A 23315-nucleotide genomic window follows, 5' to 3' on the forward strand; every position below is an offset into this window, starting at 1 on the left:
GACTGTAAGAGATAAATAAAACCCACAAACCGCTGCAGGGAGCCTCCACCTTCAACATAAACTTAAACCCCCATCCCAATTCCAGCAACACACAATACGCAATGCCCCCTAAAATAACAATAATAGGCGGCGGGATAGGCGGCCTAGCACTGGCAATTGGGCTACTCAGGCGCCGCATCCCAGTGCAAATCTACGAGGCCGCGCCCGCATTCACGGAAATAGGTCTGGGCCTGTCTCTCGGCCCAGCAGCGTACCGCGCCATGCCCCGCCTGGATCCGCGCATCGCAAGCATATACGACTCGCTAGTTACCACGCACGCAGACAGTCCTGGTTTCGAGGAGTATGCGCAGACGTGGTTCGAGCTTGTGTGGGCTTGTGGGGAGTGCGAGGGCGAGGTGCTTATGGATTTGAAGGCTTTGCCGTCTGGGCAAACGGCGGTGCGGAGGGCGGACTTTTTGAATGCGCTTGTTGCGCTTGTGCCGCCCGATATTGTACACTTTGGGAAGAGGTGTGTTGGGATTAGGGAGGTTGGGGATGGTGATGGTGGGGTGGAGTGTAGTTTTGCGGATGGGGAGGTTGTGCTTGCGGATGTTGTTGTTGGGTGTGATGGGATTAAGTCGCGGGTTAAGGAGTTTGTGGTGCCTGGGTTGGTAGTTGGGCCGAGGTATAGTGGTATGTATGGGTATCGGGCTGTGTTGGGGATGGAGGAGATGGTTGATGCTGTTGGGGAGAAGAGGGCGAGGGTGTCGACGTTGTATATGGGGAAGGGGTGCTATGCGATTTCTTATCCGATTATGAGGGCGCAAATGGTGAATGTGGGGATTTATGTGCTGAGTGAGAAGTGGGAGGATAAGCGTTGGGTGAGGCCGGCGAAGAGGGAGGACATGCTGAGGGATACGGAGGGGATGGGGCGATATGTTCAAGCGCTTGTTGAGGTTTGTGCAATTCTTAAGGCTTTGAATGTCACAGTACTTAGCTTACCGTCGCAGCATATGCCTGATCCGTCGCAATGGGCGATTTTCGAACATCCGCATATTCCAACGTATGCACGGTCTCGCGTGGCGATCATGGGGGATGCTGCGCATGCTTCTACGCCGCATCAGGGTGCTGGTGCTGGGCAGGCAATTGAAGATGCGCATGTTCTTGCTGAGCTCTTGAGTAATGATCGAGTGAAGTCTGCCCATGATGTGGTCTCTGCCTTGAAAGCGTTCGACGATATTAGGCGCCCACGGTGCCAACGAGTTGTTACCACCAGCAAAGAAAATGCGGATTTGCTTTGTTTATCTTTCGAAGGCGTTGGCGATGATGCGGATAGACTGAAAAAAACTTTCAATGAACGCCTGCGCTGGCTTTGGGATTTGGATGTTGAGGAACAGGTTGAGCGGGCTAAGGAGAGGATGTTTGAATACTTGGACGCTGAAAATTTGTTGTATGAGTCTGAGATGCATTCTAAGCCCGTGCCAGAACATTGAAGTCACGATAGTCAACGTTGGCCAAATCTCAAACGAATCAGGCTCAGACCAAATTAGACATAAGCCCGTGACATAAATGTACATACCTGGCAGCCTTTTGTGAGCACTCAATGATTGCCGGCGAACGAGCACGGCAGGTCTGTGCTAGGTTTTTGCAGATATAGCTTTACGTGTAACATGCCGCATTATCTTCTGTTGTGCGTCCATTCCCAGATTCAGATGTGCATGGGTAACGAAGAAATCCGCTGGTCCTCTTGGCTGGTGTGGATGTTGTGTTATCACACTGTCACCAGGCACATCTAGCCAGTGCATATAGTGTCACTTTTGCCCGAGTCCATCATCCAGGTCTGCTTTGACACTGGCGTAGCACAAGTGCGCTAAGACCTCAGCTTGCGGCGTTGTAGGTATATGGTATGACCTCTTGCCGTCGCAATAGCCGAGGGTGAACACAAGGACATACTTGATTTGCTGATCAGTGTCTTCTGGGTTTTCTAAATGGTATAAAGCTATACCGTTGGGTCTCTGGCGATGTGCCATATCGACTGATAAGCTTGCCGCTTGTTAGGGTTGTATGCTGTGATGGACAAATATAATTCTGTCTGGTGGTCGTGTGAGTTTGGTCTGCCGTGATATTAGCCAAAGAGGGCGGGTCTTGAGTATGAAAAGAAGTCTATACTTTGATCTTGAATCCACGGACAGACATCATCTCTCCTGGCATGAAGGATTGGCACGCAGCGTTGTAGATCCTTTTCTAACGTCAATTCACGATGTAATTGCATTGATATGACGACTTATTTAGTCCAAATCCAGCGAAATTGTCCCTTGTATGTCTATGCGGACATAGGTCTCGATGCTCTCGTAGTGGGGTCATGAGATTGTGAAGAAGTATTGTTTCGGAATCTGAGAGTGTCACCCAGCATGCATCCCTCATCAATCCTGGCCTGGTCGTTGGGCCAAGAAGTTCATGTATCGTAATGTATTAAGGATGCTTGACGAACGGATTGCCCTGGACGCCGTATCAGTTGCTCTTCCAAGGAATGTATGTATCAAAGGTGCAAAATGCAAGACAATCAGGTACAGTCAGTCGTAGGAGCGTTGTGGAACCTCTATTGAAGGGACTTGGTCAAAGCCTCGATGTGGGAATCTACCTAGCGCTGCGTTTTAGATTGCCTGGTCTGCTGCGCGCAATTAGCTTCAGCTTTGACGTACAGACATATCTAAGAAGCCATTTATTCCCATGGCTTGTTGCTGGGTTTCAGAATCGCCATGCTTTGACAGAGATATCGAACTGATTTGACGTGTGGCTCGAGGTAGATTGGTAATATGCCTGGGAGCTCAATCTACTCTTACTTCGACTTCAGATGAATTTTAGACATCAATCACCTTTTCGGCTTGCTCTTACCCTTTCTTCTCTTCTCTTTCTTCTATGCTCCTTTCGTCCTCAACCCAATTCTCGAGTTGCAACCGCGCACTCTCTAAAACAATAATCACTTGCAAGTAATAAAGTAAGCAGCCGAGTCTCTCTCGTTTGGCAGATGGAAACACTGATCCTTCTTAGCATGGATAGTAGCAACCGGGATCAAACTACCAATGATGGTGATGGAGTTGCAAGAGCACGATTGAGGCTCCGTCTCCGGGTAGAGCTCCAGCGCCTGCGCACTTCTCTCGCTGAGCATGAGGACGAAAGTATCAGCTGCAGCATCGACATTCATTTCGCCCAGGTCGTGACGAGGATTCTTTGGACCTATCTAGCAGATAATAGCGACGCAATGGCGGCCGACCGGGCAATTCTGAGGGCTCATCTCGCCGAGACTAACAACGCAATTGCCGCGGAACGGGCAACCATCCGGCATTTTGAGGACATACTCAATCGTCTCGAGCAAGACGATGCCGAAGAGGCTCATTAGCAGCCGTGAGTACGACGAAAAGTGACAAGTACAATGCACAATTGACGTAATGTAATATGGCAAGTAGCAATTACAAATTCGCGGCGATGACGAGATTGTTGAATTGATAGACGTCTGAGGTCTAATATGAAATTATGGGGTTATTAATTCTTCAAGCCCATAGTCAACCAGAAAGAGTTAAGAGGAGTTTGAAAGTCTTCCCATATCCCACCTTCATCGTTTATCTTTGGTATTGTCTTCTCTTCTCCTTCTCCTTTCTTCGTCCCTTCTTCATATCTCAACCTAGCCCAGCGCAACTCCGAATCTACCAATAGTAACTTTTAACACCAATGTAATCTACACTGGATCTCCCTCTTCCAGCTGATTGAAATATTAATATCTCGAGACTGAGTACTCAATTGTAATTAAGGATCCAGTAATGGCTGATTAAAGCCAGAAAATGATATGTTAAGGTATGTGAAAGAGTAAGGTCACCACTATAACCCAGATGCGATGAAGTGAACTACCATGCAAATGAAAAGAGGTTTAATGCTATGGTTGGATTCTAAGGATAGATTGAGATATCTGGACTCGGTGAACCGCAGAATTTATGCTTCATTGTTCTTCTCGCATCCCGCTATTCCAACAGCTGTCCACAACAAGGCTGACGTCGGCGACAGAGCTCATCCTCATTACTGGACGGAAAGGAGTTGTATCTTGAAATTCAGACCTTCACTATTAAAGGAGCCAAAATTCATTTGGACTCCATGACAATGGCGACGTTTCGTGATCGCTTTCGCTTCTGCCTATATTCCCCCGTCTCCAGAGTCAAATATTTGACCCAAGCCCCAATCAGGCAGGATTATACCTTTTTTATCACGACGAAATTGCTTGCTGGACGAATCAACGCGGATATGAAGATAATCGAATGAGCAAGCTGAACGATCGGGGCCCATAGCAACGTCAAAACTACATGCATGACCATCTTGGTTGGAGAGATGGTGCGCAGGTGCAAATCCTGAAGCACACTACCCACAGCGAGACCATGCATGTCAACGGCGATGTTCCACAAATTCCACAGATAGAACCAGTGCGACACCGTAATATTCCAACCGGTTGCAACGCCATACAGATTTCTGCACAATCTCAGCATGAGTGGTGATGTTCTACTAATCATAACTTACAAGCAGGCATAAACGAGAGGCCCCATCATGGGAATGACAAGTGCCGATTTGACCAGCCAGCTGTCTATTGACATGATACCTGTGTACCATCTCCTACGCTGCTGAATCAGGTCATGTACACTGATTGGAGGTTGTTCTCGCGCGATGGCGTGAATCCAACCGAATTTGAATCCGCGGCGGGCGGCCTTGGAGTTATCATATCAGCAGCCGACCCGGAAAATATTTGTTTGTGACTTACCTGGAATGCAAACCAAAAGTCCTCAGCTAGGCAATCTGTATCCCAAGTGACCGTGTTCTCCACAGCGCCGTTGATCAATATAAAGGAGCCGTGCATCCATCCAAGCAAAGGGCGTTTGAACAGGCGAAGGGGAAGCTGGAAACGGCCGAAGTCTTCTGCTACTCGAAAGACCTCAGCGGTCGTGAGGAATCCGCTCTTCCAATAATTGTGCGATGTGTAATATATAGTTCCCTGGTGGCAAGATCAGCTTCGAGCGTGCTTAATTTCTCAATTGGGCACATACCATGCCAACTTGTTCCGTTCCTCGCTCGATGAAATTCAGGCAGGCATTGACAAGATATTCATCAATCTCGGTCTCTTCGTCCAGATGAAGGACCCAGTCTTGATCTGATAATTTCCAGAGTTGTCGACACCATTCCAATGCCCGTCCTTTATACTTTGCGTGATCGGGTTGGAACGAGGCTGGGACCTTAACTATATTGACGAATCTGGGAAGTTTTGCTTTGAATCTGTCTTCGCAGGAGTCCAATATAACGTGGAAGCTAACACTGGATGACTGTTTGCAGAATCGCCACGGCTTGACGGAGTTCAGAACTGTCTATGGTACTTGGATAAGCTGAATGCGCATTTATACATCCTTCTTTTGTCATTACTTACCTGCACATTCGTTCCTTTGGTAACCAAACACACTTTGAGCTCGCGGAATACTCGCTTTTTGGTTGAGTCTGCTTGGGCAAAAGGCCGCATGGGCAGACAGAGACCCCATAAAATGGAGTAAGGGGGTAGTTGCGACAACAGAAACGGCGCATGAACAATCGCTATAACAGTACAATCTGTGGTCCACAAAACCCCTTGTTGGACGACCATGTCATATAGACCGGTCCATGTACTTACGCGGTATAAAGCTATATATTTTGAGAAATGTTCGTCTTCAATGCGGCTGTATGAGATGACGTACCTACGAATGAGATTGCCACGGTCAAAGGAAAGATGGCCCAATTGTAGCTAAGACGCTCGTAAAAGCGCTTTGTGTACTTCTCGGAAGAAATACGCTCTTCATAACTAATGTAGTTAGCATTTTTCTCGATATGGCTATCCATTGCTAAACTTGATATTTATCAGATGGGAGAAAATGGGGTGTTTTGCACAAAAGTAAGGACTTTGTACTCATTTGTATACCTAGATAGGTTAAGATAATCCCTGCTCTCCAGGGCTTCAATCACATCCGGTTCCTTTCGATCGCGACCATGGATATTGGTTGATATTGATATATGATACATTGGTTGAAATGACAGAGTTCCACGTGCCTCTTGGATAAACCATGGGACTAATAGTTAACTTTGGTCAAATCGCAAAAAGGTCGGGACAAGTAGCTATATTTAGTATTTGCTTATTGTGCTATTCGGGGTCAAATCAAAAAGTTGATACGGAAGTGCGTACAGCTGAATATATATACAGCGAATTTCTCGTGACAACGGCTACGCATGACCACATGAGGCCCCTTCAAACAATTTTATGATGATGAACCGCCAGATAAACTTCATGGGAATGCTAGGTGGCCTAGTACTCGCTCTCGCTCTGTGGTGGGTATCGAGAAGCCGCCTGCCCATTCAAACAACAGCTCGACTTGAGTCAATCAAAAACAAACGTGTGATATATGCCACCTACCTAAGTGCGCCAACAAAACCCAAGGCTCAGATCATCTCGGCATTCGCCAACTCGAGTGATCCGTATTTCGACGGTGCTCGAATTCTCACATACCAGATTCTCCACGCACCCGAGACTCGCACCAAGCTGAACATCCCATTTGTGGTTTTCGTTCATGAAAATGTCGATCAGGCGAAGAGAGAAGGGCTGAAGTCAGATGGTGCACAGGTGATAGAGTGGCCCGATTTCCGAGTCGACTGGATACGACCCAAGGATCACCGATGGGCGGATGTGGTGACTAAATTACGCCTGTGGGAGATGGTTCAGTACGATTTGATCGTCTTTTTGGATGGCGACTCTGTGATGACAAGATGTATTGATGATCTACTTACCGACCCAGACACTTGGCCTCAAAAATCTACATCTTCAACCTTCACCCATAACGGGGTGGAGATACCACTACCGGAGACATACATTGCAGCGGGATTGCCCCAACTCAGACAAAATCATTCGTCCCAGCCATCTCGTGTCCCGGAAGACTTTTGGGATTGGAATACTCTCAATTCTGGTTTCATGATCTTGCAACCATCGCTCACCATGTTTCGTTACTTCGAAGCTTTGGTGGCAGACGAGAACAGTTTTGACGCCAGCATAGGCGACCAGAGTGTTTTGAATGTCGCCCTTTCACGGTGGGGTCCTACTCCGTGGACTGCTGTGGACTTTTCCTGGAATATTCAATGGCCATGGCCGGATGATATCAAGGCTGGCTATGCTGTTCTCCATGAAAAATGGTGGGCTCCAACACATGGAACTTCGAGGGACTATTTAATGTCCTGGTATTGGCGGATGGTCGGCTATCATGATTCGGTCGATGAAGCACACGACGGATAAGAAAATAAGCTAGCCTGGATTGCCTTGTTGTCTTTTCAATCCTTGCTTGGTCTCTGGTGCTTATGGATTAGAAATGAATTGAGACGCCTGAGATGGACGAGAAGACCGCTCAAAAGTCGACAAAACCGAAGACTCTTTAAGATGACTCATGATAGCTGCCGGCACTTTAGCTTCTCGAGGTAGCAATCGTAATTATAATCAATAATTACAGTTAATGGGAAAATAAGACAGCGCAGCTGATGTATCTTATATCTATAGTATTCCTGAGCAAACACATTGATCGCAACCTTTCCGGTTATCTTCGTCGTCTTCGTTATCGATTTCATCTGTCGAGAGGGTGAACATTCATGTGATAGGTTGTCACTCGCTTATCGTTCATCATCGAGCGATGTTTATCAAATTGATCGGTAAGAAACGGTGTTAGAAGGCTGACCAAATAGTGTTTGGACTAACTAAGATCATTTTCATTCAAGTATGGGTTCTGATAACGGACTTCTATCGCCGTCTATAATCTAAAATGACGTTACCGCTTTAACAAAGGCGGAATGGTTCTTTCTATATGGAGTTGAAACGCCGATGTGTATCAACATAATTAAAGAAATCGAACGGACGGATAATATTACGGTCAAGACATTCATTGGTCCGGACGGAAATGTTCTGCTCCACAGGAGAAAGTTCAAGCCCACAAGCTTGGAAAGGGTGGTCTTTGGCGATGCTGTGAGTATCCACTCAACCTCATGCTACAAGCTCTTCTTTTGACGTTGGAAAGCTTGAACAGTGAATTAAAATTCCTATCCGCAGTCCGTGGACTGCACCACCAACACCGTTCGGACTCCTATTGGACGAGTCAGTGGATTGTAGTGCTTTGAGCACTTGCAGCCCCTTCTAAAGTACCCCACATACTTTCAGGGCGAGCAGATTCACGTCGCCTCATGGCCGATACTGTTCCCATCGGTTTGAAAAGGGCCCTTGTTTGACACCGTTGATGCATGCAAGATGGCTGCCCACGTATACGCAATCGAGGGTGGTTCCTTTGTTCTCTTCGTCTCTCATACGAAGGGAGAGAAGAGGCTGAAGTCTAATGGTCTGAGTATGGAGTCGGAGCCGACGGATAGCACTTCCCATGTATCCGCTATCGGATGTAGCTTCAGCCAGATTATCGCCCCCGAAGGTCGATCCCTAACGGGGCCCGTTGACCCTACCTTCGAGGGTCTCATCTATGCTGACCTGGAATTCAACGAGATGGATTATGCGAAAAACATCGTTGACCCTCTTGGGCAATGTTCAAGGACCGATATGTTTATTCTTCATGTTGATAACGAAGTCAAGCACCATTGTGTCTACAAGAGTGATGAGGAGCAGGACTACAATCATGCCTCTAGATTCCGTGATGTTGACTTGAAGGAAGCCGGCAGAAAGGGTAAGGCGCCCAATTATTAAAATAGAACTTACGTACAATGGATTGAATAAAATACTCGTCTTATACTCGTTTACTGTACAAAATCGGAAATTTTTCTATCAGACTGACCTCAAGAGGAGTAAATTAGTCCCAGTAACCGGAACATGGGATCCAAGTCACTTGATGTACACCTATACTCTATTTTGTTCATCTTTCTTCAAAACTGATCTACAGGTTTTGCCTGAAAAAGATTTTCTCTTCACCCCCTTTTCGTTCACTTCGTATTTTGATTAGTGGGCGTTTGTTCCAAGCACTTATTTTGAGATCTTTCGCAGACTTGCATCTTCTGGATATGCACATGTGCAGCATTGATATTTGACTATCCTCGTTTCCAATCCAGTAATTTACAGCCTCGCAAAACAATAAGCTCCTCTCAAGAATTATATGAGTTTTCCTCTTACTCCCTCTAACTCAATTCACAAGCGAGTGGATCAGCGACGAGAAAACGCGTCATTTAATTAGACTGTTCTCGGACCTTTACTTCGGACGCTAAACTACAGCTAATCGCTCTGTCAAATCATAGACCGAATTCTATGCCCACACCTGTACTGTCAACTCGAACACAATTGAAGATGAGTTCATGCCCCCGATTGGCTTTCGCCTTCTCCCAATTATGGTATAATGTCTTCTTATGTTGAAACCTTGGAATAGAGTGCGAAGGAGGCATCTCATCCATGGATCTGACTCATTCCCGCTATGTCCCTTCGCAAGTCTAGCCTATTCAAGGTTGTTAATAGTTGGGGGCCATTTCGATTTGGGAAATGCAGCCCAAAGGCTATTTCAGCATCAGCCTCCGCCTCTAGCGCCCATAAAAGAGCCTCCTTCCGCTGACAAAACCGTAATATCTGTTCGATTATACTCGTTACTTTTCCTCTACCGAGTCAATCAGTCAAGATGTCACGAAAAGTTGACAAAATGCCGATGCCGGCAGAGGTTAGGCGAATGAAAGTTATTGTTGCGAGTCCTAGCCGGTACGGGGAACATCGAGCAAACAGGTGGACTTCAACACTAACGGCGAATGTATCAGTTCGGGAACATTAGGACTCTACCAGGCAATGCGAATTTTGGGTTACAAAACATATCATCTTTATGAATGCATGCTCGTCCATGGCGTACCTCACATGAACGTTTTCGCGGAAGCGATTACTGCCCAGCACAACGATCTTTCTGGGTTGAAGAAGTTCAACAGGGCCGATTATGATAGATGGTTAGGAGACTACAACGTAAGTTGAACTTCATGATGAAATGGGATCGCAGCTCAGTTGCGTTATCGCAATCACGCAGTGTCTCGTCGAAGTCCCAGGCCTAATGAAGGCGGGCCTGCTTGAATCCTATGTGGGCGATCCTGATGTCAAATTCATCCTCACCGAGCGAGACCCAGACAAATGGGTCACTTCAGTCAATAAAACGGCAGGAGCTATGGTAGATATGCCGTATAAATTCCCTCTTTCTGTCTTGAAGTACTTCGATGCCACATTGTACCGATTTCTGACCTTGAACACCCTTGTTTACGGTGCTGTCTCTGGATTTACTAAACCCGGGGACCCGGACAATGCGGAAATTGTTCGCAAATATTACACCGACTAGTATGTATCAATTTTCGCTGTGTTGATTCCAGAATGCTCATACTGAAAATTATATCAGCATCAGAACGGCGAAACAAATTATCCCGGCTGATCGGCTATGCCTTATTCAACTTGAAGATGGGCTCGGCTGGGAGGAAATTTGCCCATTCCTAAATCTTCCAGTTCCAGAAGAAGCTTATCCCGGTCGCAACGAGCCTGAAAAGTTCCAGAAGATCGTCGAAGAATTCCTCGAGCCAAGGATAAAGGCGGCTGCGTTGAGACTAAGCGCTGTCGCTGTCCCAACAGTCGGCGTTCTTGCATGGGTTGCCGTCAAATATGGGCCCTCAGCTCTGGGAGTGTTGAGAAGGTTTTGGTGATGGTTGCAACGAGCGGGGGGTTCTGGAACAATAATACCGGTACTTAGTGCGTCTTTTAAACTGTGGGACAAGTTCTAGAAGAGGCGATATGAATGTTGAACACTTTGAAACGGATGTTGCGTGGCATTATGCAGGCACCTAAGTTAAGACATTTCGTCCGACACTTTGTCTGCTTAGGAACTGCAAGTGGCTTCACCAGTCGTTATCATAGGCCCCACCAACCAGCCAAGGTGCGGAGTCAAGTCGCTAGGAATCCCCATTCGGACATAAGCCGGAGGATCAACGACGAATAATTGGCCCCTCCATAGAAGTCCCCAACAATCTGCCTCGGCTTTTTCCGTACAAGAATCATGGAGGGAGCTACATAAAGCCTATTTTACAGTCCAGTTTCGTACTCTGAAAACAACATCCAAACATTAACATTACCTACAGCCATGGCGGAGATCAACATTACTGAAGATATCATCGGGGATATCAACGACCAAGTTGTTTTCATCACTGGTATGGTCTTTATACTTGCATCTGATAGCCAATTAATATATGTACTAAAAGCACAGGCGGCGCATCTGGCATCGGAAGAGCGACTGCTGAGCTCTGTCTCCAAAGGGGAGCGAACGTAGTCATTGGCGACCTGAACTCCTTGCCAGCTGATCTCCAGTCGTCGGAGAGGCTCAAATTCGTCCAGGTTGATGTTTGTAGCTGGGATAGCCTCCGCGATGCCTTCATTCAGATCGAAGCATGGTTTGGTCATATCGACCATGTATTTGCCAACGCAGGCGTTGGCCCGACGACAGATTTCTTGGATGACACCCTTGATGAGAATGGCCTACTAGCACCTCCCAATCTACGAACCATTAATGTCAATCTTTTGGGTGTCATTTCAACGGTTCGTTTGGCGTCGCACTACATCCAAAAGCACGCGAGTCACAGATCGGCTGGTGAATTGGGGAGTATCGTGGTTACGGCGTCTACGGCGTCATTCCAGAACTTCACTGCTGGCGATTATACAATCACCAAACATGGCGTGCTGGGGCTTGTTCGTGGCCTTCAATCTCAACTGGAAGGCAAGGTTCGATTGAATGCTGTTTCACCATCGTGGACTGATACTGGAATGGTTCCCAAAGACTTCATCGAGTCACTTGGTGCTGCCGTTCAGCCGCCGAAGGCTGTGGCTCTGAGTGTTGCTCTTTTGTTTGGCGATCAAAAGCGCCACAATGAAGTCATTTACAGTTGGGAGGGGAAATATCTGGAGGTTAACAAAGCTGATGGGGGGCTGCTCCAGGGCGCTGATAAAATTCTTGTAAATGCTGCCAATGAAGATCGTGTGATGGTGAAGCTCTTGGAGGCGGCAGCACTCGGACAGATTCGTATCTAGTTGTAAAATTAGCTGACCTCATGCACTATGATCATTGATATGGACTCAGTTTTGCACCCGACGCCACAACCCTCTCCACATGTCCTCGATACCTAAGCTTTCCCCGCCTTCTCCACATCTTGGCTGTAGTACATGATTCATGTTAGCCGATTTAGCAGAAGACCTCGGTAATCACCTCCAGTGGCAATTCAATCCTGCTCCTTAACCAGATCTATCTCAGTACACGGCGTCAGGAAATTTACCACCCCCATTCATTATGACAGGCTTTCCCTTGCAGTACCCTTCCAATCGTGAATTGACTGGCGGGGATCTGCTGGCACAATGCTTAAAGTATGCAGGTGTTGAAGTCGCATTTGGCCTTCATGGCGGACATCTGGACGCATTCCTGATGGGCTGTGACACGGTCGGCATTCGTCTCATCGACACTAGACATGAGACAGTCGCCGTGCAAGCCGCGGAGGGATATTCGCGAATTAGCATGAAACTGGGTGTTTGCTTCGTCACCGCAAACAGTGGGTTAGTGAATAGGTACTAGATACAGTAAGCCATTCAACGCAGCTGAACGAGGACTAGGTTTTCCAACGGGTTTCCTGGTTTGGCAACGGCATACGCCGATCGAAGTCCAATTTTGTGCATCACATCATCGCCGCCACTCCGAGACACAGAAAATAATTCGCTCCAAGGCTCAATCGATCAAGTTGTGGCAGCTCGCCCTGTCACGAAATTCGCTCACAGGGTCGTGGCACCTGAGGAATGTCCGAGAATTATATCACATGCGATCCGAGTCGCAGTGTCGGGAGCTCCAGGTAAAATGAAACATGCACATTGACAAACTAAACGCTGATCTGGGTTAATCAAGGACCCGTTCTGTTGGACTTTCCCATCGATGTACTGTTCTCGCCAATCCAGCCCAAGCTGATCGCGTGGGGATCCATCGCTTCGCCGTTTTTGTTCCGCCCAGGTCCCCATGAAGGCGCCGTCAAAGCAGCTGCGGAACTTTTGGCATCTTCAAAGCGACCTGTGATCATAACCGGCACAGGCGCAAAGCATCCCAATGTAAGAATAGTTTCAAGATTTGAGTAAGCTGCTGATCATCTTTTAGACACGCAACGCCATCAACCAATTTGCCGAAACTTGCGGTATCCCCATTTTCAACACATCCAAGTATGCATCCTTCACGCCAAAGTCGCCAATGCTGTCGCAGGGAACAGCCGGAGCCTTAGCAAAGCTTCCGTTGCTGCAATTACAAAGGCCAGACCTGATCATTCTTCTGGGAGCGCGTACTGGAATGTTCCTTGGCGGCCGGAGTGGAGCCATTATTCCAAGTGAAGGATGCAAATTGCTGCAGGTGGACTGTGATGGAAGTGAAATTGGCCGCACTTTGCCTGTTGACCTGGGCATAATATCCGATATAGATTCCTTCGTTACTGCGATGAACTCGAAAGTCACAACTGTCTTTCAAAAGAGGGTCGACAAGTCCTGGGTGCAATCTGTTCTTGGTCTCGCATTTTTAGAATCCGCATTCGAGAAGGAACCTGAGCAAACATCCTCTGGGGCTCTTCATCCATACCATGCGTTGAAGCAGGTCATGTCCGCCATCGAGCCTGGAAGCATCATAGTCCTTGACGGTGGCGAAGCATCTGCCTGGGCAGCCGACCTTGCTGCCCACTCGCATCCGAGTGTTGTGCTCACATCTACGGGATATCTTGGCTTCTTGGGTAATGGATTCGGATATTCGTTGGGGTGTGCTATTGCGGATCCTGAGCGCAAAGTTGTCAATATACAAGGAGATGGCTCATCCGGCTTCCATTTGATGGAGCTAGATACTTACAAGAGGTTTAAACTGAACATCATGACGGTTATTGTCAACAACTCCAGCTGGGGCATGAGTTCCAACGGTCAGGACATTGTGTATGGATCGAAGAATCCGGCTCGACTTGCCAGTTCGCTCAACCCTGCAACCGAGTACGACGTGGTGGCTCGGGGATTGCAGAACGCAGCCGCCAAGATCACGCGCATTTCCGAGATCAAAACTATAGTCAATAAGCTTCAGGCTGAGCCTGGACCGAGTTGTATCAACCTGGTTGTTGATCGAAAGCCGGTGCATCCTATCACCACGATTATGGTTGGTTTGACCGACGATCCTCATTCAGTGGTGGTGCCGTACTATGACAATGTTCCCCGAGCATATCATAAACTGTAGTCTCAGAGACTCCAGTCTTGTTCGTGTGCTTTTGCAGTCCGGCTATTATGGGGTTCATTATATATCTCGAAGAGCGTGCGTATCATGTTGTGTTATCTTGTCACTCATTGGGATTTTATATCAATCGACAGTATCAATCCTTGACGCTTTGTCCGACGCATAGATGATGGTCAAGTTGATATGCATGATTGAGGTTGCCTGAAAGTGTCATTGAAAGATGTCAAGAGAACTATATCAGTGTGACAGTGAATAACTGAAGACGTAAGACTTCGTATTTCTCATTCAGAGGGGATAATGCATTGTTTGTTAAATGTTCCTTTGTTTGGGGTATCATAAATGCAACGCCTTCTTTCACCTGGCCAGCTAGAGGATGCCACATACCTCTATCCTTCGGCATATATTCTTTTTGGGTCGTCGATTAGTGATTGTTGTTTGATATACATATATATTAAAACTTTTGATGACAAACTCCGGAGGCCTCTTACAATTCAACACTTGCTCACACCGAACTCACCGACAGTATATCACCTATATCGGTTTACTGTCTCAATAAACCACTACCCCTGACGAGTGGCATCAACTTTAGAGGTTGTGCCTCACAGTTTCAGAACACGAATGACCATAATCTCGCTCAGCTGTGCTTGCCATGAAGTCTTCCAATTAGACACCACGTTTCAGGCTCTATTCTCTCGGTCATGTTGGTCCCGGCGCACAAGTCCCAGATCTTAGTCACCTGTTGCGAGAAATCAGGTTCCGCTGATATCTCCCCCGCCCATTGAGAGTAGTGAAGTGCTGGAGGTATCTTTCTGGAAGCGTTGATTCGAAAAGTAAGATACTTCTTACAGCCAGATCGTATGAATTTAACCAGATACACTCCGCCAGGTCGCGAAGCAAGATATCATGTGAAAGGGATCACCGCTCGGGACTCAAAACATTTTGCAGCAAACTTGCTTTTACAATGGCCACTATACACGACTTTTTTTGCGCAGGACAAAAAGGAAGTGCTATAATGGCTTCGAGGAACACATCATGGACATATATTCCCTTAAACTGAAGCAATTGTGGTCTCGCCGAGCTCGCGCATGAACTCCTAGAGATAGGAGAATGTCGCACTGCATAAGTTGATGGGAACAGTCAGATCGAGGAAGGAAGAAGGGGGTAAGCAGGGAGCCTTAGTCCTAATGTTCGTCTTTGTGACCTAGGTAATTTAGGCTTTAGATCAAACCATCTCCCTCGTTAGAACTATTTGAATAGCTATCTAGCGTCTTTCAATATTCCAAGGATGATGCTTAGCAAGGAGGGTCGGTAGGGTAGCCACAATTTACACTTATAGGCCATAATGCCGTGGTAGAGGGGTCTATAAGGTAGGCCCCTTTCAGCTATTGTACAATACTGTCACCATGTAGCTCAAAACCCTGTTGGCAAATTATCGGCGCAACTGGCTTGGGATTTTCAGTATGCATCGTGCATCGTGCATACGTTACGTGGGCTCATTATGACCATGCCGAGCTAACGGGCGTGATTTTAACCGAGTTGGCCTTTCGAGAAGTGCATCATGTTCCAGTCACTGAAAAGACAGTGGCATACACTCGATCTCCTAGATCTGCTCTGCAAAGCTCTTGAATCCACCAAGCCAAGCAGAGAATTGGAGCGACGAAGATCCATTCCCTCTTGCAGTGCTAAAACCATCCTTGGTGATTGGAGTGCTTGGAGACTCTAAATCTAAAATCGGCCGCTTATGATACGTTTTGCAAGTTGTTGCCCAGAATACAAAGACTGCATACTTTTGTTATCTGGGGACAGAGATTGATAGGTAAACAAACTGTCAGGTTTTTCATAGTTATATAATTGGTATTCGGCATAGAATTTGCGTTTTAGATTGGGTCGCTTGACTTTATTAATGATTTGGAATTCCCCAAAGTACAATCTACAAACACTAAACGATTCTCATTGGCTAGCAAACGTCTTCATTTACTTAGACACCACAGTCAAATTCTGTACAACACCAGAATCTAAGATAAGAAAAGAACCTGTTTAAGACTTAAAAGGAAAAAGGAGTCTTCAAATTCCTCTTGTGCATGACAAAGGGTATTAAATATACAAAATATTGAAAATTCCCAACAGAGCTCACATAGAAACTCACCATAGAACCACTTTCCCCAGAGAATTCGGCATAAAATCATAATCTAAGAAGTAAGAGCAGACTTAATAATGTTTAGGCCAATCTCCTTTAACGCAGCAGCAACATCCAACTTGACTGTCAACTTGTTCGCCGACAAAGCCTTAGTGAAATACGGCAGGTCTTGGCCATTGTAGGTGCTCGAGTTTCCGGTGATGTCAAATGGTATGATTCCATCTTTATATGGACTGTTGCTTGATGAGAGGAGACCGATGATGGCGGATTGGTCAACCTTTGCGAGCATGGGGATGGTATTTTTGCCTGGCTTTAAGACTAGGTTGTTGAGGTAGGTTGTACCCATGGCTTTTCCATCGACCGAGAGGGCCATAGACAGGTTTCCCTGTTTTTATTAGTATGGTAGTTCTAGCATGGATGGGCGGTTGGAAATACCATGGTGATTGTCATGACAGAAGGGTTGGGGATCATGACTGTGCCGTTCATGTCGTATCCGTTCACTGGGGGGATCATAATGTGGAATTCGGGTACAGCGAAACCCTCCAATTTATTCAGTCCTGTTCTTGGTCAGCGTCTCATACATCCACAATGATCACATCCAACACATACCCTTCATAACAACTGTCTTGTTATAGGTTACCGTAGTCTGCGGCAACGCCCCCTCCTTCAACCCAGGCCTTCCATAAATATTCAACGAAACTTCCTCGTTCATCATAACAGCCGTGGTATAGTCAGCAAACGCATCAGAATCGCTAAGAGCGACCTTCTGCATGACGTGAATCTCCGCACCATCATTAGATATCACGCCCGGGACAGTAACGGTGGTGAAAGGAGCGGCCGCGCCGGCCAGCGAGACCGCAGCCTCAAATGCGTAGATCTGCGGGTGATACGAGCTCTTCGAGCCGAGCACTTGTGTTTGGTTGAGCTGGAAGGAGTCGGCCGTTGGATCGCTGATGACCATCTGCTTGATGTCGAGGGTTGAGTCGTTAACGGCATCTTGCGCGATGTTGGGATAGGCGACGTAAACGCTGGAAGGGTCAGTTGTTGGTTTTGTGCGCAGTTGGCGGGTTGGAGGTACTCACACTGGTAGCGAAATGATCAAGACGGAAAGCACGAAGATGATCAAGTGCACCCACCACCATTTCTTGAAGTGGGCAGCTACTCTTGCGCCGAAGCTCTGCTTCTCCGGCGTGGGGATGATGGTCTCTTCTTCCACGACTGAGGTCTTCGTAGTGGACATCTTATCAGACTGGGATAATTGTTAGTGGGGAGAAGGATTGGGATTGGTATTCTACACATACCAAGTATCGGACCACAGTGAAGAAGATCGAAGAAAATAAACACAATAAAAGAGTGAGACTGGTACAACGCACCGCCTCAGAAAATGAGGTGTGGGTAGTACCTTTATAATAAATCGGGCTGCATGTCCGAAGTATCAAGTCAAAATTGGTTCAAAAGCAAGCCGGGAATAAGCTAATGTTTTAACACATGTCAAAATGTTAAGAAAAAAGCAAAAAGGGGCAATGAATATGCAGGAAATGTAGGCCAATACGCCTTTGTGGCTTATGGCGGAAGACAGTCCCATGATTTCCAAGGTTTGAACTAGTATAGTTGGTCCCTGATTCAATATGTAAGCAATATAGTACACTACTCTACTAGGCACTAGGTATACAACAGACAAGACAAGACAGAGCATGGACACTGTTTAGCGTCTGGGGAACTCCGGATTTACATTGCGGAGAAGACAAGATCTGGGGTTCAAAGGATCGCGATTTGTCAATGTTTCATGATGGCAATTATTCCATACTCAACGAGGTTAAGTACGACCATATGAAAGAGAATGGACCGAGGTGTTTACAAGGTAATAATCAGCGCCAATTTCCAATTGAAATGAGATTGAGCATAGGGCGTCTCTTCTAGTATTATCTGTGCAACGCCAGAGATTTGGGGCGAAATCTCATTTACTTTAGGGCAAGTCGACCATGATTGTATGGTTACATTGAGCCCTCGCTGCATGAACCGATACATGATTGGACAACTGTGAAACTAGCACTGTATGGCGTTTTGCCAAGAACCCTAAATGCAAGGGTGAGTCCCGTATTAAGAGGGTTAGAAATGGGGAATGGCTATCAGGTGAATCCAGAGTGTGGCGTTAATCTAAACCAAAGAACACCATTATCTTTTAGGTAAAATGTCAAGCCCGGATTGGCGATCTAGACAAGTTTAGGTCAATCCTCCGCGTTGGCAATTGGCAATGAGGGGCCAAAAGCCGGGGTATGCGGGAGTATGCGGGTCAGGTGTTCTTTTGATCTAGTATTAGGTTTTCTAAAAAGGTTTTTGATATACGATTAGTGTACGCAATTTAAGCGAAGATCCGCATGTCCGCAAGGGCTAGTCAAAGGGCAAACTACAGATCAACGCTGTCTTGATTCTGTCATGATATTCATCGCAATATGCGTGCGGAAATAAGCTAAGTAGAATTCCAGGATTGTCCGGGAAAGAGGAATGAAGTCCAAGTATGACCAAGAAGAGAAATGAAAGAAGACTGCCAGAAAGAAAAAAAAAAAGGCAAAAATGTGGCAAAATTGATGGGAGAAATAAAGGGTATCCACGAAGAATTGAAGTATTAAGCCTGCGAAACACTGTGACCAGTGCTCGAAAACAGCTGCCCGGCGGCTTTGGAAAATTGGAAACAAAAAATAAGGACGAGAAAAGAAGTGAAAAGAAATAAATCAGACATGGGAAATGGAAAGGAGTGAGTGTAAGAATGCAAATGACAAGGGCCATAGCAAAACAAAAATCGAACAATGTTGGCTCAGAACGCTCCAAACACATTGCACAATGCACAAAATGGTTTGAAGCAGAAGAAAGAAAACACGAAAACAAAAATGAAAGGCAATCTATGCCTCGTGGACGATGGATTTCTTGCGTTGGAAGATGCTCCGAGTGCGAGATTTACTCCTGGGCTTCTTATCCTTCTCTTTCTCTCCGCTGGCATTTCGGCCACGAGGGCGAGACTCCTTAGCCTCAGCCTCAGCCATATATTTATCCTTGTAGATCCTAGCCTAACCGTCAGTAAAAAGCCCCAACAAAGCAGCAAAAAGAAACATACCAGCTATTCCCAACCATACTCATACCCTTGGACTCGGCCTGTCGATAGAAGCGAGCAGCCTTCTTCATATCCTTCTTACAGCCAACACCCTCAGCATAACAGAAGCCCGCCTCAGCCATGGCATCAACATCGCCCCACTGCCCAGCAATCTCGAAACAGCGCAACGCAAGCGATTTATCCTGCTCGATACCCCAGCCATTGAGATAACTCACGCCGAGCTCGTAGATACTGAGTGCGAACTGCGCCCTGTAAGCCTTCTGCAACTCCTTCGCCTTGGAAGCACCAGGTGCATCAGGATTTGCCAACATTTCCAACCCGACTGAGTCCACAGCCTTGCGTAACCACCTGACACCTTCTTTCTCATTGGATCGCATGCCCCAGCCGTGTCGGCAGGCCAGCGCATACAGTAACATGCCGGTTGGGTGGTCTTGTTTTGCGGCTACGCGCAGGTGGTAGGTTGATTCGCTGAGGGATCCTCGTTCGTGGCATTCAATGCCCTTCGCAACGTGGTCGTCGGCTGTGAGGCCGGAGGCTGTTACTGGTGCGGTGGCGGTTTGAGGTCGCACGGTGCTGGCGGAGTCGGCTGATGAGACCGTTTCGTCTTTCTCTTGTCGGGCACTTTCCGCTGAGCGTCGTAGGGCCGGATCTGACGGTGTTGGCGTGGATGGGATGGGTGGGGGTTTGAGTGCTTTTTCCGATTTGGGGGTTTGGGGTTGAGGAAGTTGGGTTGGTGGAGGAGACTGGGGTGTGGGTGCAGGGTGTGAGGCTGGCACTTCGTGCATCGAGTGAGGCTTAGGTGAATGTTGCACCCCACGACGCGGAGTAGGAGACGGTGTTCGCGCCGTTCTTTGCGGTTCCTCTGAATGCCGGGGAGGCGTCTTTTCAAACAGTGGCTCTGCCCACTCAAAATGGGGCGTTTGCAAGCCGGCAAAGACAATAGAGTCTCTTGACAAGAAGCGCCCACGGGGAAGCGCATAACTGGCGTAGGTGTAAGACGACACGGCGGAGGACGGATCGCCTTCATTGGGCTGACAGGCGGCAGCTTCTTCGGTTGAAAGTGGAAGTATGAGTGGAGTCGGCTTGCTTCGGCGCTGCATCTGGTTCGAGAGAGGAGTCATGGATGATTCTGTGGGTGTCGAAGCTCCAGGTGCGGATAAACTCGTGCTCGAGCGACTCAATGGCCGAGAGAAGTTAAATGAAGGACGGGGTAGATGATGCGCTCCCGTGGCCGAGGTCTCCGAGCTCATAGATGGTGATCGGGGGTGTGGTCGTGCGGGGAAGTTCGACATGGGAGAATATGGCAGCGACACTGCGCTTCCGGAAGACAGTTTCCGGGGTTTGGAGAACGTGGAACCGCCATTTGAGCTACTGTAGTCGTCGTCGGAACTCTCGGCGTTTGTGGTCTTTGCACTGCTGGATGGGCGCGAACGGGGCGACACAGGGGGTGCCAAAGTCCGTGGGATGTGAAGTCGTGAAGTCGACGAGTCGGTCGATGAACCTCGTGGCTCAGTCAGCGCGACTCCCACAGGAGGTTGTGCTCCACTAGAGAGCGACACCGCATCCTCGGGAGACTGGGAGCGGGGGATCCCATACGACTCCCGGCTATCTCCAACCATGGTCGTCCGGGGTGTGGTATTATCATCATCATCATCATCGTAGAAACTAGCCTCGGTGCTAGCCGTGGAGACGGAACTAAATCGAGGGTGTTCGGACACAGGGCGGTATTTGGGTTCTTCGAGCTCGGGGAGCCCTTTCTGTGTAGGCTGGCGGGTGAGCTCTGTAGGTTGGTGGGAGAATTGAGGGCGGGATTCGGAATCGGCAGAGGACTTGGATCGGTAGAAGTTTGGGCGGCCTTGTGACAGCGATCGAGCGACACTCGAGGGCGGCAGCCGACTCATGCGGCGGTCTCCGCGTCGAGACTCATCGAGTTGGCGGGCGAGGAATCGGCCTTGGGCGGCGAATGCGTCGAGGGGTGAAAGTGCGGGAGGAACTTCACCGTCGAAATGCGCGACCCGCGGTGATGGCATGCCGCTCCGGAAGGTGTCATGAGACACAGAGCGACAGTCTTCCAGTTTCCCTCTCATGTGCATGGTGATAATATGCAATCACAGACTATGTCTGTTCCCCGTTTGAAGTTTGGTATTGCTCATCCAGAGTCGGTGGAATCTTTGGAGAATTGCGCAGGAAGCATCGGAGTAAACTGTGTAGTTGTTCTGAGACAAGACAAAAGATTCGGGCGGGGAGCAAAATATTGTTGCCAAAGGAATGACAGCCCTACCGATGTGAGGCAAGGGACGAGAGATTCAAGACGTCAACATAAAAAGAGGGAGAAAGGAGAGAGAGAGAGAAAAACGGGAGGCCCTGACGATCACAATGCAACAGACATGACAACGTAGCCCCGTGCACTAAAAAAGAACTCGGACTCCACTGAGAGACGTTTAGATCGTCTCAGGGGGGAGAAGAAGAGGAGGTACTCCAGCTTCAGGGGGTCGCCAAGAATAACACAGCATCCATTGACGCCATAAAAGATACTTGGACGTTATAATTGGTTTATAGTCCAACCATGACTTAAATATTTGTCGACTATTGTCTTTGGACTCTCACTTTCTCACGTATCGGAGTGTTTTGTTTTGACCCGCAATCTTCTAGAATTGTATTCTGACACTGCTCTCCCCACACGGTTTCATATATGATTCCTTGCTGCAATACTTGCAATAGTGCATTACTACTACATTGCTTTACTAAAAATTGGAATTATACTATGAAATGGCTTAACACTATGGGGAACTGATCGTATCTCATAAAAAAAAGTGAAGTGAAGTATATAACCGTGTTAGAATGGCCACTAATAGTAAATATCGCTTCTTCTGACCATATTCTATTCTAGGGCTTACAACTGAACGAATGTCTTACAATTGATAGTTACCATTTACTAGTTGACTATACTAAGCGACCTTTGATTTAAATATCGTAACAATTATTATGACTCCCTCGTCTTTACTCCTGTTGCCACGGTTTTCAATTCCGCTAACACACTCAAAATACATTTCGAAGTGGAGCCTTCAAAGGAGAACACTTCTATGGGCAATAACGTTCTAGCCCTCTGGCAAAACTTCATCGACACTAACCGTCGTTAGTCGAAAATCCGAAATCGAAGACAAACAAAAACATAGCACACCGCTTTCGGGAAGTGTACCACGGTTAAAAAGGTTGTTCCATGTGCGTCGCAGACTTGGATCACCAATTGTATGCAGTCGAGTGGATCACCGAATATCAATTTCTGAATTTGGAATTGCAGAATCCATCTCCATGAATGGGCATTATGATGTTTCAGACTACTTTATCATTGTATAATATAAATACTGTATGACTCTACTGTATCCCTAATCCTGAATAAACACAAGCTTTGACAAAATCGAATTCCTTGGTTTCCACGTCCCTATCCGGACTACCCTCGATCTTCAAAGACGTAAGCCGTCTCCCGTCAAATGTCTTGGTCCAAACGTCGATCACCGCAGTCCAATCTCAGATTACCTTGTAAACTAGGCTATAGATTTCGATCTCGGAGTCAAAGTTCGTCAATTGAGTCCGAAAAACAACAGGCCTCTGATTCACAGCTTAAATCCAAACCCAACAACCGTTTCCGGTGCCTAAAGCCGGCGCTTGTGGAGACCTCGTGTCTAAAAACGGAACTAAAAGCGAAAGATTATGCACTACGACGCTCTACAACGTAACCGAGCCTTACAACGAGGCAAAGCTTGCGTGCCCAAAT

General features: G+C 47.3%; 11 protein-coding genes across 11 annotated transcripts; 8 read left to right on the forward strand and 3 right to left on the reverse strand.

Annotated features, from left to right (window-relative positions):
* Positions 1–101: 101 nt before the first annotated feature.
* Positions 102–1472, forward strand: N7529_006908 (uncharacterized protein; the record flags this gene model as incomplete). The annotated part of the gene is made up of 1 exon (XM_057242435.1): positions 102–1472. One exon carries the CDS (start codon positions 102–104, stop codon positions 1470–1472), a length of 1371 nt encoding a protein of 456 aa, XP_057097794.1.
* Positions 1473–3031: 1559 nt separating this feature from the next.
* Positions 3032–3379, forward strand: N7529_006909 (uncharacterized protein; the record flags this gene model as incomplete). Its single annotated transcript, XM_057242436.1, has 1 exon — positions 3032–3379. One exon carries the CDS (start codon positions 3032–3034, stop codon positions 3377–3379), a length of 348 nt encoding a protein of 115 aa, XP_057097795.1.
* Positions 3380–4331: 952 nt separating this feature from the next.
* Positions 4332–4520, forward strand: N7529_006910 (uncharacterized protein; the record flags this gene model as incomplete). The annotated part of the gene is made up of 1 exon (XM_057242437.1): positions 4332–4520. One exon carries the CDS (start codon positions 4332–4334, stop codon positions 4518–4520), a length of 189 nt encoding a protein of 62 aa, XP_057097796.1.
* An 18-nt stretch (positions 4521–4538) lies between these two features.
* Positions 4539–5880, reverse strand: N7529_006911 (glycosyltransferase family 2 protein; the record flags this gene model as incomplete). The annotated part of the gene is made up of 5 exons (XM_057242438.1): positions 4539–4727; positions 4781–4975; positions 5064–5378; positions 5438–5685; positions 5739–5880. The coding sequence occupies 5 exons, from the start codon at positions 5878–5880 to the stop codon at positions 4539–4541; spliced, it is 1089 nt and encodes a 362-aa protein (XP_057097797.1).
* Positions 5881–6301: 421 nt separating this feature from the next.
* N7529_006912 (uncharacterized protein) lies at positions 6302–7318 on the forward strand (the record flags this gene model as incomplete). Its single annotated transcript, XM_057242439.1, has 1 exon — positions 6302–7318. The coding sequence occupies one exon, from the start codon at positions 6302–6304 to the stop codon at positions 7316–7318; it is 1017 nt and encodes a 338-aa protein (XP_057097798.1).
* A 996-nt stretch (positions 7319–8314) lies between these two features.
* N7529_006913 (uncharacterized protein) lies at positions 8315–8758 on the forward strand (the record flags this gene model as incomplete). The annotated part of the gene is made up of 1 exon (XM_057242440.1): positions 8315–8758. The coding sequence occupies one exon, from the start codon at positions 8315–8317 to the stop codon at positions 8756–8758; it is 444 nt and encodes a 147-aa protein (XP_057097799.1).
* Positions 8759–10022: 1264 nt separating this feature from the next.
* On the forward strand, positions 10023–10719 carry N7529_006914 (sulfotransferase family protein; the record flags this gene model as incomplete). The annotated part of the gene is made up of 2 exons (XM_057242441.1): positions 10023–10363; positions 10422–10719. 2 exons carry the CDS (start codon positions 10023–10025, stop codon positions 10717–10719), a joined length of 639 nt encoding a protein of 212 aa, XP_057097800.1.
* Positions 10720–11153: 434 nt separating this feature from the next.
* On the forward strand, positions 11154–12094 carry N7529_006915 (uncharacterized protein; the record flags this gene model as incomplete). Its single annotated transcript, XM_057242442.1, has 2 exons — positions 11154–11220; positions 11277–12094. The coding sequence occupies 2 exons, from the start codon at positions 11154–11156 to the stop codon at positions 12092–12094; spliced, it is 885 nt and encodes a 294-aa protein (XP_057097801.1).
* A 1192-nt stretch (positions 12095–13286) lies between these two features.
* N7529_006916 (uncharacterized protein) lies at positions 13287–14297 on the forward strand (the record flags this gene model as incomplete). The annotated part of the gene is made up of 1 exon (XM_057242443.1): positions 13287–14297. One exon carries the CDS (start codon positions 13287–13289, stop codon positions 14295–14297), a length of 1011 nt encoding a protein of 336 aa, XP_057097802.1.
* A 2186-nt stretch (positions 14298–16483) lies between these two features.
* On the reverse strand, positions 16484–17671 carry N7529_006917 (DUF3712 domain-containing protein; the record flags this gene model as incomplete). The annotated part of the gene is made up of 4 exons (XM_057242444.1): positions 16484–16816; positions 16867–16988; positions 17041–17459; positions 17514–17671. 4 exons carry the CDS (start codon positions 17669–17671, stop codon positions 16484–16486), a joined length of 1032 nt encoding a protein of 343 aa, XP_057097803.1.
* A 1660-nt stretch (positions 17672–19331) lies between these two features.
* Positions 19332–21633, reverse strand: N7529_006918 (tetratricopeptide repeat protein; the record flags this gene model as incomplete). Its single annotated transcript, XM_057242445.1, has 2 exons — positions 19332–19491; positions 19544–21633. The coding sequence occupies 2 exons, from the start codon at positions 21631–21633 to the stop codon at positions 19332–19334; spliced, it is 2250 nt and encodes a 749-aa protein (XP_057097804.1).
* Between the last annotated feature and the right edge of the window lie 1682 nt (positions 21634–23315).

The sequence above is a fragment of the Penicillium soppii genome (genome assembly GCF_028829465.1).
Source record: "Penicillium soppii strain IBT 18220 chromosome Unknown utg000005l, whole genome shotgun sequence".
NCBI classification, from domain to species: domain Eukaryota; kingdom Fungi; phylum Ascomycota; class Eurotiomycetes; order Eurotiales; family Aspergillaceae; genus Penicillium; species Penicillium soppii.